We start from the raw sequence: 15,537 nt of genomic DNA, 5'->3' as shown, positions 1-15,537 counted from the left end.
CACTATTTTAATTCATATTTATTTTTAGAATACTCAGCTCCTCACTATAGTGGGGATATGCTGGACAGTTAGAAAGGGAAGCCCTCCCTGGCCTGAAGTCCTCCAAGGAGCCTCAGCCACCCCAAAAGACTCCCCCACAAATGCCTGGAATGCCTCCACTCTTGGCTCCCCCTGACTGAGCAGCCAAGCACTGAGATCAAAAATTCCATGCTCCAGGCCTCACAGATGGGGGTAGGGCCAGAGTGACTCACTGGGCTCCCAACTTGGGGTCAGTCACAGGGAGGGTGACAGACCCTCCGCCCACCAGGCTCCTGCCTGACAGTCAGCCAGTCAGCCCTAGATGCAGGTGATGAGCACGTCCACAGAGGTGGGCACTTCGATCTCTTCAAAGAGTACACGGCGCGGGGAGGGCCTGACCTCGGGCGCTGCCCTCAGCAAGTCTTGGGTATGCTGCAACAGACTCTGGTTCCTACGGCGGCCGAGTCTACGCAGCGCCAGAATGGCCAGTATATGGTCACGCCTGTGGAGACATGGGGGTCCTTACTGCAGAGCGCCCCGCCCCCAGGGAGGACAGGAACCCAGGCTTGGGAGGAAGTATGATTCACCCAGCATTCCTGGAGCTGGGTCAGAGAGGCTGAAAGGCTGGGACCATCCCAGGCCGGGAGGGGATGAGGGCTCTAAACGGAAGCGGGATTGTGGACCTGTGCATAGCAACTGAACCTAGAAGCACACAGGCATGCGACGGGGGAGGGAGCATGCACGCAGTCAAAAGAAGCTTTGCTCAGAGGCAACAGAAGGAATTTGACCTAGGGAAGGTTCCAGAAACTAGCAGAACGCTAGGGAGGTGAAGGCCAGGATGCAGGCTAGGGAACGTCCTCGCAGTATGCAGAGACAAAGCAGTGGCAGGGATGGGGGATGGGGAGGCTGGAGGGGGGCGGTGAGTGGGGGAGAGGCAGGTACAAAGGGGCACCCTGAGCCCTGAGACACTGCCTCCCCACGGGTTCCCCACAGCCGTCCAGGGCCTCCCTTGGAGCCAGGAAGGGAGGGCCAGACCCGGGCTGGGGAACCTCTAAGGGGCGGTAGGGAAATCACAAACTTAGAAGGAGGATAGCAAAATCTGGCAGAGCAAACCGGCTGCTGGCAGCCAGGAGCCAGGGAAGGGGCTGGACTAGGGGTTTCCGAGCGCACTGGAGGGAGTCGAACCGGGATTTCCACGGGGTCCGATGACTCAGTACCCCGCACAGTCCCGGGTCTGAGCCTCCTTCCTGTCGAGGCCTCAGAGGGATTCTAGAGAGGGTTTACACCCGGGGGGTGGGGGCCACGTTGTCCACGGGTGATGAGAACACCAGGGAGAGGTGGCCCTTTCGCCTACGCTCCCGGTGACCCTCCATCGTGCACATGCGCTCACGGTCCATAGAGGTTCGCTCTGGGGCTTAGGCTCAGTTCTCTCAGCCAGGACAAGCTCGCTCCTCCCCCTGCTGCTCGCCTGCACTCATAGCCAATAGGACTCTGCTGAAGGCGCGAGTGCCAGGTCCCAGGGACCCCTGACTCTCGGTCAGAAGCTAGTGGGGGAGGAGAGTCTGCAAACCTGATGTCTGGGTAGCTTCGTATAAGTGTTTCCAGGTGCCGCCGGATGTCGTCTTTGTAGGTCTCGCCCAGGATCTCAGCCACGCACAGGATGGCTTGGTCCAGCCACGTGGCTTCAGAGCCCTGAGGAGACCGGGAGATGTGTGCTGCGGTCCACCTCCCCATGGAGTTCCTTGCGTACAACCCCTCCCTTAGTGCCCTGCTGCACCCATCCCATGTATCTGCCGCCGGTGGCTTGCCCATCATAAGACACCACGGGGCGGGGGGGCGGGGGGGGGGGACATCTGCAATGATTCTATAGAGATGTCTTCTTGTCTACACAGATGGGAAATCCGAGTCCTGACCCGGGAAGTGTTGCCTGGAACCTGTCACCAGACCAGCAGCCCAGATAAGGGGTTTGAACATGGCTCAAAGTGTTCCAGTCCGAGTGGGGAAAGACCTCCCACAGATCTTGCCCATCATAACCCTTATCCCTTCACCTTCATCTACAACTGTATGCAAATGTATCGTAAAATGACACCGCCACCTGGGTCTGTCCCTCTTGAGTCCAGTGCGACCCCCCCCCCCCTGCACGCACAAATGGAGTCTGAAGAACTAGTGTAAGCTCTCTTCTCCACTACCTGCTCCTGCACCTGCCCTGGGGGCTCCTTACAGGATGAGAAGAAATGAGAATAGGAAGTGCCTGACCGGCCAGAGACCATTCAGATACTGCTCCTACCAAGCCCTTGAAGGTGCTGCTGATGGCCTGGGCATCCAGGCTCATCTTATGGGAGCCGTTCACACGATCCAGGCCACTGAACCTCTCGTGGGGCCTCAGCACCTGCCCGAGGTACTCGCGGACCACAAAACGGTGCACTTCCTGCAGAGTCTCCTGGGAGAGTGAGGGTAGGGTCAGGATCAAAGGCATGGGCCCTGCACACCCATGCCAGCCTCCCCCCCCCCACCACTTCCTGGTACCTGTGCCAGTGGTGGGGTCACATGCTCAAGGTGATGAGCGAAGTCCACCACCTTGTCCATGAGGGGACGCAGTGTGTCCTGTGTGAGCCAGCTCTTGGTATATAGCACCTTGAATAGCGGCTGGGGACACAGAGACATGGGAGTGAGCTCTGTTCATCATTCCTAACCCCCTTCACCGCTGGGTTCTCTTGTGCCATCCTCTTTTCTAGGCACTGGGTCTTTTTATCACTGGGTCTTTCCCAGAATGCCTCCTCCAATGGGCATGGTTTGAGTTTAGTGGCTTGTCAGGCCCTGCTTAGGGTGTGTGCTGAATATACCTTGACCTGCTGATCAATGGGGGGAGCTCTAGGCCTTTTTTCTTGGCCCACCATCCCAGAGCCTGGGTGTTCGCCACCAACAGGAAGGAACTGCAGTGAGATGGGAGGTGTTTCCCAACTGCCCTTGCTCAGCTGGGAGCTCATTTAGGGCAAGTGAGTGCCGGGAGTTAGGCATGGAACTTTAGGGAATGGATGGGCACCGCTGGGCATGGGAAGTGTCCAATCACCTGCATGTCTTGCTGTACAATCTGGAGCAAGTGCTTCTGGAAGCTGTTGGTGGCAGCCACTAGGGGTTTCTCCAGTTCCTTTATGGTTCCTGGGAACCTGGCCAGAAGGCTGGTTCTGTGGAGGGGCCAAGACAAGTAATAAGCTGGGCAAGGGGAAGCAGACTGGAGAATAAGATCCACCTAACAGCCCTGCAGACGGGGCACTGCACTAATTCCATTCATATGCCAGGAGTTCTCAACCTTCCTAACCCTGTGACCTTTAATATAGTTCCTTATGTTGTGGTGACCACAACCATAAAATTATTTTCATTCCTTCTTTGTAACTGTACTTTTGCTATAGTTATGAATTGTAATGTAAATATCCGATATACAAGACATCTGATATGAGACTTCTGTGAAAGTGTTGTTGGACTCCCCCCCCCCGGGGTCTCGACCCACAGGTTGAGAACCACTGGTTTAGACTGTGCTGTGAAGGGCAGTCCCTGGAGGGGTGGGGTGCATAGTAACAGCCATGGGAGCAGAACTGAATGAGAGGACAAGGTTAAAGCTGTGAGAGCCCAGCATAAACTCAGCAGAGCACCAGCTCAGCTCCATGACATAGGTCCCATACGGCAGCTTTGAGACAGTGCTCCATGCCTCTTGATGATGGGACATTGTACCAGAGCCATGCCTGGCACAAGCTCTCCACTGAGCTTCATCACTGCCTCTGAGGATGACAATATCCCATTTCACTGCTGGGAAAACTGAGGACCAGACTATATGCATGCAGTACACAGCGCTGCCTATCAAGAGGTGGAGAACACTTCCTGGGGCTGAGTGGTCCCCGCTCCCAACCCCGGACCCCTCATCGCTGAAGTGGAGCCCAGCACAGTTAGGCAAGAGAGTGCTGGGAAACGGAGCATCAGTGTGGCCACTCTTTGGACACAGGCAGGCCTGGTTGATGCTCTAGGTGCATGGCTGACTGGCTGCACCAGTATCCAGCTGTCCATCTGTATCTGGGTACCCTGGTTTTGGGAAGTCACCCAGGTGGATGAAGCATGTCTGGTGTATCACAAGTGCTCATAAAGAGCTCGTATGAATTGAGTCCCCACGGCCGGAGGAAGCAGGCTCTGGCTTTGTTAGAAGAGGACAGAGGCACAGAGATGAAATGACGTGCGGGGCACACCGCCAACAATGGGCACCTCTGGAATCCCAAACCACAAGGTGGCTCAGGTCACATGCCTTCTGTTAATGGCTGCATTCCCCAGAATAGCCTATCTGTAGGGAAGAGGGCACCCCGGTATGGTTGGAGGTCAGGGCACAGTAGCAGTCTCTGCCAAACAGAGTGGGCCTTGCCTCCTGAGGGTAGAGGCGCCTGAGATTGTCCAAGGTGGGATTAACGGAAGGAGCTTCTCCGAGGAGGAGGTAAACTCAGAAAGAAAAAAAAAAAAAAAAGAACGGAATGGGAAGCAGGAAATAAACGGGGAGCCCTGTGACGGGGCGCGGGGGAGGGGGACGATCTACTCAGTCTCTGGTCAGCCTTGAAGCCACACATTCGTTCCAGGGCCCTAGCTTTGCTGAACATGTTAGGGCCAGGGCGAAGACAGGACGATCTGGGAAGGCCTTGGGGAAACCCACAAGAATCCACACTCAGGAGCTACTAACCCCCCCTTCCCCCGCCACCCCGCCTGCCCCGGCCGCCACTGCTTCGGATCTCTTTTCCTGACCTCGCGCCCCTCCTGCTGGCAGTACTCGGCAACGCCCTGGAGCTGGGGCGACCTACCTCATCTCCACGCAGGCGTTAATATAGGCGCCCAGGTAGCACTCGCTCACCGCCTTTGATGCCAGAAAAGCTTTTTCAAACCTGGGGACGGGAAAGGATCATTCCTCTGACCTCGGGTCTTCACCCGCTTAGGCCCTCACCAGTGATGAGGGTCTCACACTCATGCCACCAGTGGACCCCGCCCACTCCTGACCGGGTCATCTCCCACCCTTCCGGGGCTGAGAATGCCACCCGCACCTGGGCACAAAGAGGCAGAGCGCGCGCGCGCAGATCTGCAGGGTGGTGGCCTCCAGCTCCGAGGAGATAGCGCCGGCCGCCTTCACGTGCTCAGCCACGAGCTGTCAGGGACGCCACACGCTGAGCGCAGTTGAGTCTCGCACCCAGCCCACCCCTCACTCCCTGCAGTTTTCAGTTGCCACAGAGGGAGGGTCACCTCCCCACTCCCAGAGTCCACCGGCAGAGCTGAGAGCTGTAACCTAGACTGACCATGTGCTTCAAGGGCCTAGATCACCCCACAGGATCCCCTCTCATTATAACTTAGCTCCAAGAGATCACGACCACGTGCCTGAGGCCAGAACACAAGCCCCTCCTCAGCCCACTCCCGTGCGCACCATGTGCACGTCGATGGACAGGGACGCATGGTAGAGGCCCTGCAGCACTTCCAAGTCCTCGCCGGCTTCCCAGCGACTCTGCTCCAGTAGCAAGATGCTGTCAAAACAGCTTGTGATCTTTGTCTGTGGGGTTAGGAGTGGGCTGCGGTGAGAAGCCTTCCAGGAAGGGAAGGGCGCCCCCTGCCTTCCAAGCCCCATTTTGCACCTTTAGGGACTAGCGTCATTGGACCCCCGCCGCAGTCCAGGTACCTCCAGCACCACCCCAAGCCTCCTTCCTGCAGGACCCAGCCTCTGGAGCCCGGAGGGAGCCTCCCCAGCCTCACCTCTAGGAAGCTAGTGTAGTCACTTTCCAGGCGGGCCCACAGAGCAGGCTCTAGGAGTGGGGGCAGCGGTTCGGTGGGCAGTGCTAAGTCTGGGGCACCCAGGAAGTCAGGACTGAAAAGCAAGGTGGGGTGGGAGAGTTGTTGAGGACCCGGACAGGGCTCTGATGCTCTACCAGCTGCCTCCTCTCCCTAACCAGGCTCAAAGTCTAAAGTTATCGCTAGGGCCCTGAACTCCGATTCTGTTGACACACTCCATTCCTCTACCCTCCAGAGGTCTATGCCATCACTTCCCTTCCCGGAAACTTCTGACGGCTGGGTTGGACTTCCTGGCACTCAAGCATCCAGCTGGGCCTGCTCAGAGTACTTAAGGAGCTGTTCGGATGGACCTCTGCCAGACTGCCTCAATGTGACCTCTGCCCTCATGGTTAGCCTACATTCAAGACTGAGCTCTAACCAACACCACACCCCACCCACCCCCACCACCTCCCCATCACCATCTAACCCAAATCAGGGTACCCCAGAATAATGGCCTGACCACAGCAATTTAAAGAGGCCAGGATTCTGGCAGCCTTCTCCATCATGTATTCTTCTCCCTTTGGCCTGGGGGCAAAGCTGGGACCCATTTATCTGCGGAACTAAAGCACCCTTGTTACAGCACACACCAGGGATGGAAGGCCCCAGCAGGCTGCACTCTGCATGTGAATGCTCATCCAGAGGGAAAGCAGGCTGAACCCACACTCTGAGTGGTGCTCTGCCTGGAAAGCTGCCCTTTTCCAATGCAACCACCTTATGGACTAGCATTGCTCTCTGGGGCTCCTGGCTCTGGTGGGAAGTGCACATGAGAGACTTTCTAGCTTTGGGAAGCTGTAGATGCGTGGTCCCTTAGGAAAACCTGGGATGGGAGCACACAGCCTAGCACAAAAGAAAGAATGACAAAATCTCCATCTTCCTGGGGCCCTATCGTCTTTGCCAGAGACGGATTGGGGAAGAAAGGTGCCCTGTGCTCTTGTAGTGGTTTCTCACGGTCTCCTGGTGGGTGGTGGTACCCGCTCCTGCCTTAAGTACTGTATCTTAGGCCTCACCTGCCGTATACATTGGCGGCCCAGTCTAACAGCACATAGAGCTGCTCACAGCCGCGGGCGTCTCGCGCCAGCTCCTGCAGACGCTGGGCCACTGCGTTGTGGAAGGCACGCAAGTAGGTCTCCCACACGGGAAAGTCAGTAGCTTCGTAAGCAGGCTGCATCTCTAATCGCACCCTCTGCAGGTCGCGGCGAACCACTCCACCGAGCTCAGCCAGAAGCTGGGCTAGGTCGGACGCGCCCTCCGCAGCCCCTGGGGGGACTTTGATGCCTGCCTGCTGCACGCGCTCCTGAGCGCTGCGGCGCACCGCGTCCTCCCAGTGCTGACGCCAGTGGCGGGGCGTACTCAAAAAGTCACCCTCGGCTTGGGAGGCCTGATGGGCCTCCTCTTCCAAGTGCACCACCTGGGCCAGTTCTGCTAGAGCTTCTCGATCCACGCCTTCGGAACCCAGCGCCTCGCGCACAATGGCACCGATCTCCGCTGCCATTCCGTCGTAATGTAGGCAAAGGTCCATAGCGCGCCGCGCATAGGCGGTGGGGTCCTGCGCAAAGGTGCGTGAGGTTTTGTCTGCTACCAGCTGCGTCTCTAGGTACCGCAACTGTTCGAAGGCCTTCACTAGTTGCCGCTCAGTGATGAGGTCTGTCACGGATTTGCTTTCTGAAAGCGCGGGTAAGAAAGGGGTCAACGAGAGGGACCAACCCAGTGCCCTGGTACCAACTTAGACAGCTAGGTTGCGCTCAGAGCTTTGGGCTGGGCTGCCTGGCCACTGCTCAGATGTTCTGTGCACAATTGAACTGCTCCACCTGCCTGAAGTCCTTGCTTAGACTCCCGTTAGAAGGAACAGAATCAGGGCCCCAATCCTGACTGAAAACAACAATTTGGGTGAGCTCCTGGCTGCGCCTATACGGGAACCAGTACCTTCTATCTTGCACGGCCCCCGCCCCCCATCTTCGCTCCCATCTCTGCTGAGCTTGTCCTGGTGACCTCATGTGTGGCTGTAATTGCAGGTCTAATAGGTTCAGAGCTCAGCTGGGTGTGTCCTCCCCTAATGTCCAGAGTCAGCCTTTCTGCTGCCCTGCTCTCTGCCCGTACCACGTTCGAGTTCTCTACTGCTAGATCCCTTCTTGAGAGTCCAAGTTCAATTTATGTTTCCCTGAGCCGGCTCCCTAGCTGCCCTTCCAGGTAACAGTGGCCCCCATGAACCTCTGTGACCCTGTGGTCTGAGAGGATCAATGCCTAATACTTAGGATGTTTGCTCAAGAGGCCAAGCAGTGAAAGGCCATGAAGATCTGGGTTCAAATCTCACTTCTCTTCTAGTTATTTGCAAGACACCAAGCAAGTCACTTAGCTGAGCCTGTTTTTTCTATTTGCCCAGTAGGTGTATTGGCCTTCCCTTGCTAGAAACTGGAAGAATTTGTGCAGAAGGCAGGATTTGGGTGAGTTAGGCTTCAAGGAAAGTGTGTCGGGATACAGCTCCTGTCCTCTCCGCCCTCAGTTTCCTCTCACAGTGTCGTATGAGATCCTACCTGCCTGCGGTTCCAGATCCTCAGGATGGGTCCCAGTGGATGCCTGCCGACTGACACCATCTGTGACCTTGGAAGGCTTCTCTGTCACCGCAGTGACTTGAGGGTGACCAGAGGTTAGGCCTTCATCCAGGGCCCTTCTCAAGGACCGGAACAGGAATCGGGAACTTCGCCTGAACAGGCCAGGGTCCTCCTTGGGTTTGTGGGTGGAAGCTCCCAGGCTGTTCCGGAAGAAGGTCCGCTTCAGGGTGCTCAGGCTGGGTTTCACAGTGTCCCCGTGATGCATGCTTGGCTCTTTCATACTGTTGGACTTCCGAGTGCCCTGTGGCTTCCCTGGCTGCTTAGGGCTTTGGAGTTCTGGCCCAGGAGTCACTGTTCCTGGCAATGGCATCTTGGCTGCAGGGAAGCTGGGGGTGAGAAGGCAGCTCAAGAGGCCTGGAGGCTGCCGGCCCAGGGAGCAGACACAGAACCCTGGGTAAGCTCTCTGGGGCTCAGTAGGACCCAGGAGTGCAGGAAGGCTTGATTTCTTCTGTGGAAATGGAAGTGTCTGCCAGCTACTGGGCTGGCCGGAGCCTTCTGCCTGCCAGAGTGCAGCTGGATGCACCACTATGATACAAACAGCTACTGCCAGCGGAATGCCTCCCTGGTGCCTCCCCAGGAGGCTCTCTCCCAGGTGTCCACCTTTCACTGAGCCTGAGTAATTACCATCGAATTAGAAGGAGTGTTGAGCATGCATATTCTGGGAACCAGCCCAACCCACAACCCACAAGGGCAGGGTCCAGTACCCACATCCCAAACTTCTAGGATTTTATATTCTAAGGCCAAAACTTCTCTCCATCCCTTCCTCCCACAGTCCCCCTTTATCCCCTCCCGAGACCTGGGCTCACCTCTTTCAGCACAAAAGGCAGGATCACTTCGGCTCAAACAGGAGCCTCCTTAAGAAGCATTCCCTTCCTAGACTCTGTGGAACTGGAGGAGGGTACAATGATGCCCTAGGGCCCAAGCCTCCCCGGCACCCAGCCACTTATCTTCACCACACAGCCTGAAGGGAAGGTTGTGGGAGGGGCTTCAGGTCTATATTTAACTTGGAGCTGAGGAATCCCAATATATTTCCTACCTGCTGCTCTTCCCCCTCTCGCCAACCCACACTCCCCAAGCCTTCACCACACTGAGCATGATAGTGGTCTCAGGAGCATGGGAGACATACACTGCTCAGGCCTCTGGCAGACACTACCACCATATTCCCTTCCAGCCAGCAAAGCCTGACTATTTGCTTTTCTGACCGTATGTTTAGCTAGGGGTGGGAGAGAAGAGACAGTCTTCCTGGCCACTGGAACCTCCTGCCCGCCACATTGTGCAAGCCAGACATGCGTGGGGGATGGTGTTGGGCCAGCAAGCTCTCCTATGCCTTTGGAGAAACTGAACCAAAAGAAGGGCTGGACTGGGCTGGAAAAAAAATGGCCCCGTGGTTAAAAGCATTAGTTGCTCTTACAAAGGACCTGGGTTCAATTCCCAGCACCCATACAGTGGCTCACAACCATCTGTAATTCCAGTTCCAGGGCAACCCATATGCTCTTCTGATTTCCAAGGGCACCAGGCATGCACATGGCACACAAACATACACGCAAGCAAAGCACACACAGAGAACATAAAGCAAATAAATGAATCTTTTAAATAAATTAAATAAAGAGAGGAAGGAAGGAAGAAAGGAAGAAAGAAAGAAAAGAAGAAAGGCTAGACCGTGCAGAAGCATAACTCCCAGCTCTCTTCAGGGCTCCCCACCATACCAGGACAAATCCAAGTAGGAGCTAGGGCCAGACCCCTGGGTGAGTCAGGAAGGAACTGCCCTTTCCTGGGACTTAAGGTATGCTGGACAGGGGCCAGCCCCTAGGCTCTAGCCCTCCAGCAAGGTATCTGTCAGAGTCAGCTGAGGCCTACAGCTGGAGCTCCAGAGGCCACCAGGAGCTTCAAGGAAGCCCAGGGGAGGAGGGAAGCCCAAGTGATTGGTTGGGGCCTTATCAGCCCCACCCTGGTCACAGGTCATTATCCTGCCCTGGCACCCAGTTTAGTGACCCTGCTCCACACAGACCTGACCCATACATGGCAATCTCTGGCCCCCTTCCTCTAAGGGGCCCTTCAGTGCCTAGTGTGGGAGATGGCATCTGCCACTGTTGTGTTCCCTGCTCCCTGATACAGGGGTGCTGGGAAAGGATCGGGTAGGTCCTGCCTTGGCTGGGAGAGATCACCTTTGTTTACTAAGCATCCACTGTGTGTTCAGCCCAGTGCTGACACAGATCTGAGCCCCACAACGACAAAGTCAGGGAGTTTGATCTGCCCCATTTGAGGAACCCGAGGCTCAGAGAGGGGCACGGTCTAGCCTCAAGCCACTCAGCCTGGCCCAACCTTCCAGGAGGTAGGGACAAAGGGTGGTTGGTGTGGCAGTCCTTGCAAGGGAATCTGGGAACAGATTCTGGAGAAGGAGGGACACCTGGACACGTGAATTTCATGGCAGAGTACAAGGAATCTTTGGTCTTTCTCAGGCTGCTCAACTACCCTCATATCAAACCAGACCTGCACTACAGGGCCATCAAAGCCACCAATCTGTGGTGGTGATGGCTACAGCCATGACACTTTTGACTGCAGCTCTCAGTGGCTCCCCCGCTCCCCAAACCATTCTTGACCTCCCCCAATCCAAATGGGTCACTCCCTTGTTTTAAAACCTTTCCAGGTTAAGCGACAGTCACAATAGCATGGCCAGTGGCAGAGGCAGGGAAAATCACCGTGGGCCACTCCAGCCGTGACCATAAGCTTAGGGCTAGACTCCCCAGTTTCCCAGACTTACTTGTAACTTTTGAAAACCTCCCCTCTTGTACCAGCCCCCACTCTCTCAGTTTCCCTCCAGGACAACCACACCCTTCCTCCGTACCTGTGAGGGCTGGGCTGTCCCCTATCCATCAAAACCCCAGGAACAACCACAGCAGGCCCCTGTGGCGCTCTTGCCTCGAAATGTTCCCTGCAAGGTAGGGGCCCTTTCCTGAAAAGATGGAACAGGACAAGAATATACAGTTTCAATCCTTAGTGTTCACCTGCAACATCTAGTTAAGCCAACAAGACAAGGAAAACCAATAAGAGCTGCAAAAGTCAGAGAGGAACAGGTCAGATTGCCGTTTTAATTGTTTATATCTGTCTGCTTAAAAATCCCAAGGTTGGTTATTATGGGATAACAAAGGAGTTTGGTAAATTTCATATGTTAATTTTGCAAACACAACCAGTCTTATACGCCAGCCAAACCTATTTTTAAAAAGACACCCCTGGGTTGCCATCACCCCCAGAAGTACAGACTTCTTAACTTGGCATGCAAGGCCCTTTCTGAGGGTTGTCATGGGTTTCCCGTCACTCTGTCACTCTCTTGCCCCTCTGTCCGCTCAGAATCATTTCTCCTCCATGTTTTTGTGTGAGCTGCCCTTGCCTCTAGCAGTGACCTGGGCTCTTTCAGCTGCCAACTTCTCAGGGCTCTTCCTCTGAGAAGCCTTCCCTCATCAGCCGTCCCAGCACACAGCATAACCTAGATAGCTATGTGATCTGAGATGTCTCTGCCATTTAACCAAGAGTCCCGGGGAGCACAGAATGAGCCTGGCTCAGACCCATGAAGGGCCGATAAATGTCGGATGCCCGAGGAAAATGAAGGGGCTCTGACCTGATTGTGAACCTGTGGTACATCCACACTTAGATGAGCTTCCGCTTTGCACATCTTCCTGCTGGCCTGAGTGCCTCCGTGTGTGTGTGTGTGTGTGTGTGTGTGTGTGTGTGTGTGTGTGTGTGTGTGATTATTCTGTAATATGTGTGTGTCTCCCACGTCTGTGTGCCTATCTGCATGCCTCCTGTGTCTCTCTCCTTTCTGCAACCGCGTGCGGCTGTCTACATATTTGGATGTGTGCGGATCTTTTGTGACTGAGCTGCCACTGTAGCTCAGCTGGCCTGGGCTTGGAACCCAGGCCTTTGACCAGAAAGGCCACTAACAGAGCCAGAGTAGTCTCCACCCACTGTCCCAAACACTCTCTACCCTCCTGCGCCACCTGACTGGGTCATACCTGGTATGGGAGCAGACAACTGTGCCCAGGCAGCAGAGGTCCTGGGGAAGCCAGCCACGCAGGATCCTGAGGCCGGATCCAGGCTGGAGGCCTCCAGCCCAATTGATTACCAACAGCTGGGACTTCCCAGCCACAGGACCGCCCAGGCCCCCTCTCTCCTCAGACCCCATGCTTTCGCTTTCAGAAAAGTTCCGCCCCTTTCATTCCAGAGAACCACTCCAACCTTTGATCTGTCACAGCCTGGAGCTAGTCAGAGCCTGAACCAGAGCTCAACCTGGAGGGACTGCGAAGGGAGGTTAGGGAGGGCCTTAAGGGAAGCTGAGGAGGTGGAGATTAGTGGAGGAGAGGTCAGGGAGGTGGAGGTTAGTGGAGGATGGCCCTCTGTCACAGCAGTGGGCTGTTGGGGACCACTGAGGTACTGTTAGACCCTCCCACAGTCAGAGGCACACTAGATGGGGGGAGGGGTGGGACTCGGCCCTCTATTGCCCAAAACCCAGAAACACTCCTCTCTCCAGGCCAGTCTAGGGAGTCCCACCTATGTTCGCCAGAGCTGAGAGGCAGAGGGCAGATAGGAAGACTTGTCGGGAAGTTTCCTGGAGGAACAGGTATGAGCCATATACTGTCCAGAGAACTTCAAGGGCCGGAAGAAGGGGGCCCTAGGCACCCAGGGGGTCACACTCAGGACTGAGAAGCAGCCTTCTAGACAGAGGCAGTGCAGCAGCCACAGCGTCAGGGAGTGGCCGCTGTGAAGACTTTGGAACTCAGGGGAAATCCAAGGACACATTCAGGCCTGTCCCATCCTGCGCTGGATGTAGTGTGGATGCTCCAGAGTTACAGTATTGGGTGGTGAGAACATAGCACCACACAGTTATATTCTCTCCGTTCTGGGGCCTGAGAGTTGAGCTCTTGATTTTTCTGAGGCTTTTCTTCCTGGTCTGCCATTTCCTTTTTTTTTTTTAAACCCGGAGACCGGGTCTCACTATACATCCCTCAATGGCTCATAGCTCACTGTGTAGACAAGGCTAGCTTTGAATTCACAGAAATTGGAATAAAGGCATGAGCCATCACAGCTGGCCCTTCCTGGCTTCGTGTGTTCTTTCTTCCGTGTGTGTCTGTCCAGTTTTCTCTTTATGATGCCTGAGAGGCCACCCTAATAACTTCATTCTTTTCTCTTCTCTCTTTCCTTTTTTTTTTTTTTTTTTTGTTTTTTTTTTTGTTTTTTGAGACAAGGTTTCTCTGTGTATTCCTGGCTGTCCTGGTACTCGCTCTATAGACCAGGCTAACCTCAAACTCAGAGATCCACCTGCCTCTGCCTCCTGAGTGCTAGGATTAAAGGATCGGCTTTTTTTTTTTTTTTTTTTTTTTTTGAGTCAGGATCTTATATTATATAGCCCAGACTATGTAGCTTAAAATGACCTTGAAATTTTCATCCTCCAGCCTCCACCTTCCAGGGCCGGGATTACCTGTGTGAGCCACCTCAGTGCTGAGGATCCAGTCCAGGGCTATATGAATGCTAAGTAAGCTCTCTCTCTACCTGAGGCAGGATAGAAGGATGGGGAAATTGTGGAGACATGAGAAATAAAGGAGCTCCGGACCCAGGAATATGGTTGAAGTGTCTCACCAACATAGAGGCAGGGACCCTGGCACAATCACCACCTGATTAAGGCCTTTCTCCCCTTCAGCTATAAACCTTCAGTTTCCTAGGAATTTTACCAAAGACCTCACTTATACAGAAAGGACATACACTAAACTCCTTGAGAAGCCTCCTCAAATTATAGTTTCAAACAAGACATCTCCATCACCACCACTCATTTATCAGAAGAGAGATTAGGGGGGGGGGGATAAGCCTTCTTAGTAATGTCTGAAATGTAACTTGAGAGTCACCAAAATGGTGTATATGACTAATAGCTAAGGCAGCTCACTGCTGAGTCCCTTGAGGAGGCCACAGCCTCACTCAGGTGTGTCTTTGCTTTCTGCTTCTCTTCCTACACGTCCTCACTTAAGTAAGACTGACGCCCGCCTGGTCCTCATGCGTGATCCCACGTTAAATACCTTTAATAAAAATCCCCAACTCTCCTTCAGTCTGGCTAGTCCTGAAATGCTTTTCCTCTTTAAAACTGATTTAAACAAATCTCAGTTTGGCATAAGTTGAGGTTGGCCAAAGATTAAGAGAATCTTCAGGCTGACGAAGGTGACACCTTGGAGCTGAGTCTCCGTCTCTTCTCCGAACTGACATATAACTTAGCCAGCCTCCTCACTGATTATCTTTTCAAAGACCCTGTCTCCAATAAGGTCACATTCTCAGGTTCTGGGGCTAAGAGTTCAACATATGACTAATAGATCTGAAGGTACCAGACATGCTACAGCACCCCAAGTCATACAGAAGCCATTGGCACCTCCTCCAGGATGTCCTCTGGTTAATCATTCCTTCAGTAATGAGAAGCCCTAGGCTCCCTAGGTAGATGGGGTTGTAGAATATTAGTTTAAGATGTGTTACATTTGTTTATGCTGTGGAATGTAGGCAGATTTTTCTATCCCTCCTGTCTGTTCCCAAATAACCACATGGAGACTTCTTATTAATTACGATAGCTTAGGATTGTTTCTAACTAGCTCCTATAACTCAAATGAACCCATTTCTTTCAGTTTATTTTATGCCTCATGGCTTTATTAACTTTACTCTGCCCATGTTGTTTTCCTGCTTCCTCTGTGTCTGGCTGGCAACTCCTCAAGACTCCTCCCTTCTTCTTCCCAGAGTTCTCTCTGCCCTGAAAGTTCTGCCCAGCTATTGACCATTTAGCTTTTTACTAGACCAATCACAGTGAAATGTCTTCACACAGTGTAAAGAAATATTCCACAACAGTGGAACATTTGTGTAATGATGCAAAGATGTGTTGCATTCTTTTATGTTGCGTATGTTTAATTCTGTGAAGCTGTGTTACTTTGTCTAAAACACCTGATTGGTCTAATAAACAGCTGAACAGCCAATAGCAAGGCAGGAGAGAGATAGGTGGGGCTGGCAGGCAGAGAGAATAAATAGGAGAAGAATTTGAAAAAACGGA

The 15,537-nt window shown here is 54.0% G+C and overlaps 1 protein-coding gene across 1 annotated transcript; it reads right to left on the bottom strand.

Annotated features, from left to right (window-relative positions):
* Exoc3l4 (exocyst complex component 3 like 4) lies at nucleotides 1-9,808 on the bottom strand. Its single transcript, XM_059279381.1, has 12 exons — nucleotides 9,275-9,808; nucleotides 8,391-8,783; nucleotides 6,867-7,521; nucleotides 5,785-5,896; nucleotides 5,462-5,584; nucleotides 5,088-5,188; nucleotides 4,851-4,931; nucleotides 3,089-3,203; nucleotides 2,545-2,664; nucleotides 2,306-2,458; nucleotides 1,589-1,710; nucleotides 1-520 (listed from the first exon to the last, which is right to left on the bottom strand). Exons 2-12 carry the CDS (start codon nucleotides 8,776-8,778, stop codon nucleotides 337-339), a joined length of 2,154 nt encoding a protein of 717 aa, XP_059135364.1. The 5' UTR covers nucleotides 8,779-8,783; nucleotides 9,275-9,808; the 3' UTR covers nucleotides 1-336.
* Nucleotides 9,809-15,537: the final 5,729 nt, after the last annotated feature.

Source organism: Peromyscus eremicus, chromosome 14 (genome assembly GCF_949786415.1).
Source record: "Peromyscus eremicus chromosome 14, PerEre_H2_v1, whole genome shotgun sequence".
NCBI classification, from domain to species: domain Eukaryota; kingdom Metazoa; phylum Chordata; class Mammalia; order Rodentia; family Cricetidae; genus Peromyscus; species Peromyscus eremicus.
Note: the sequence above shows the minus strand (reverse complement) of the source record. Positions and strands in the feature narration are given on the sequence as shown.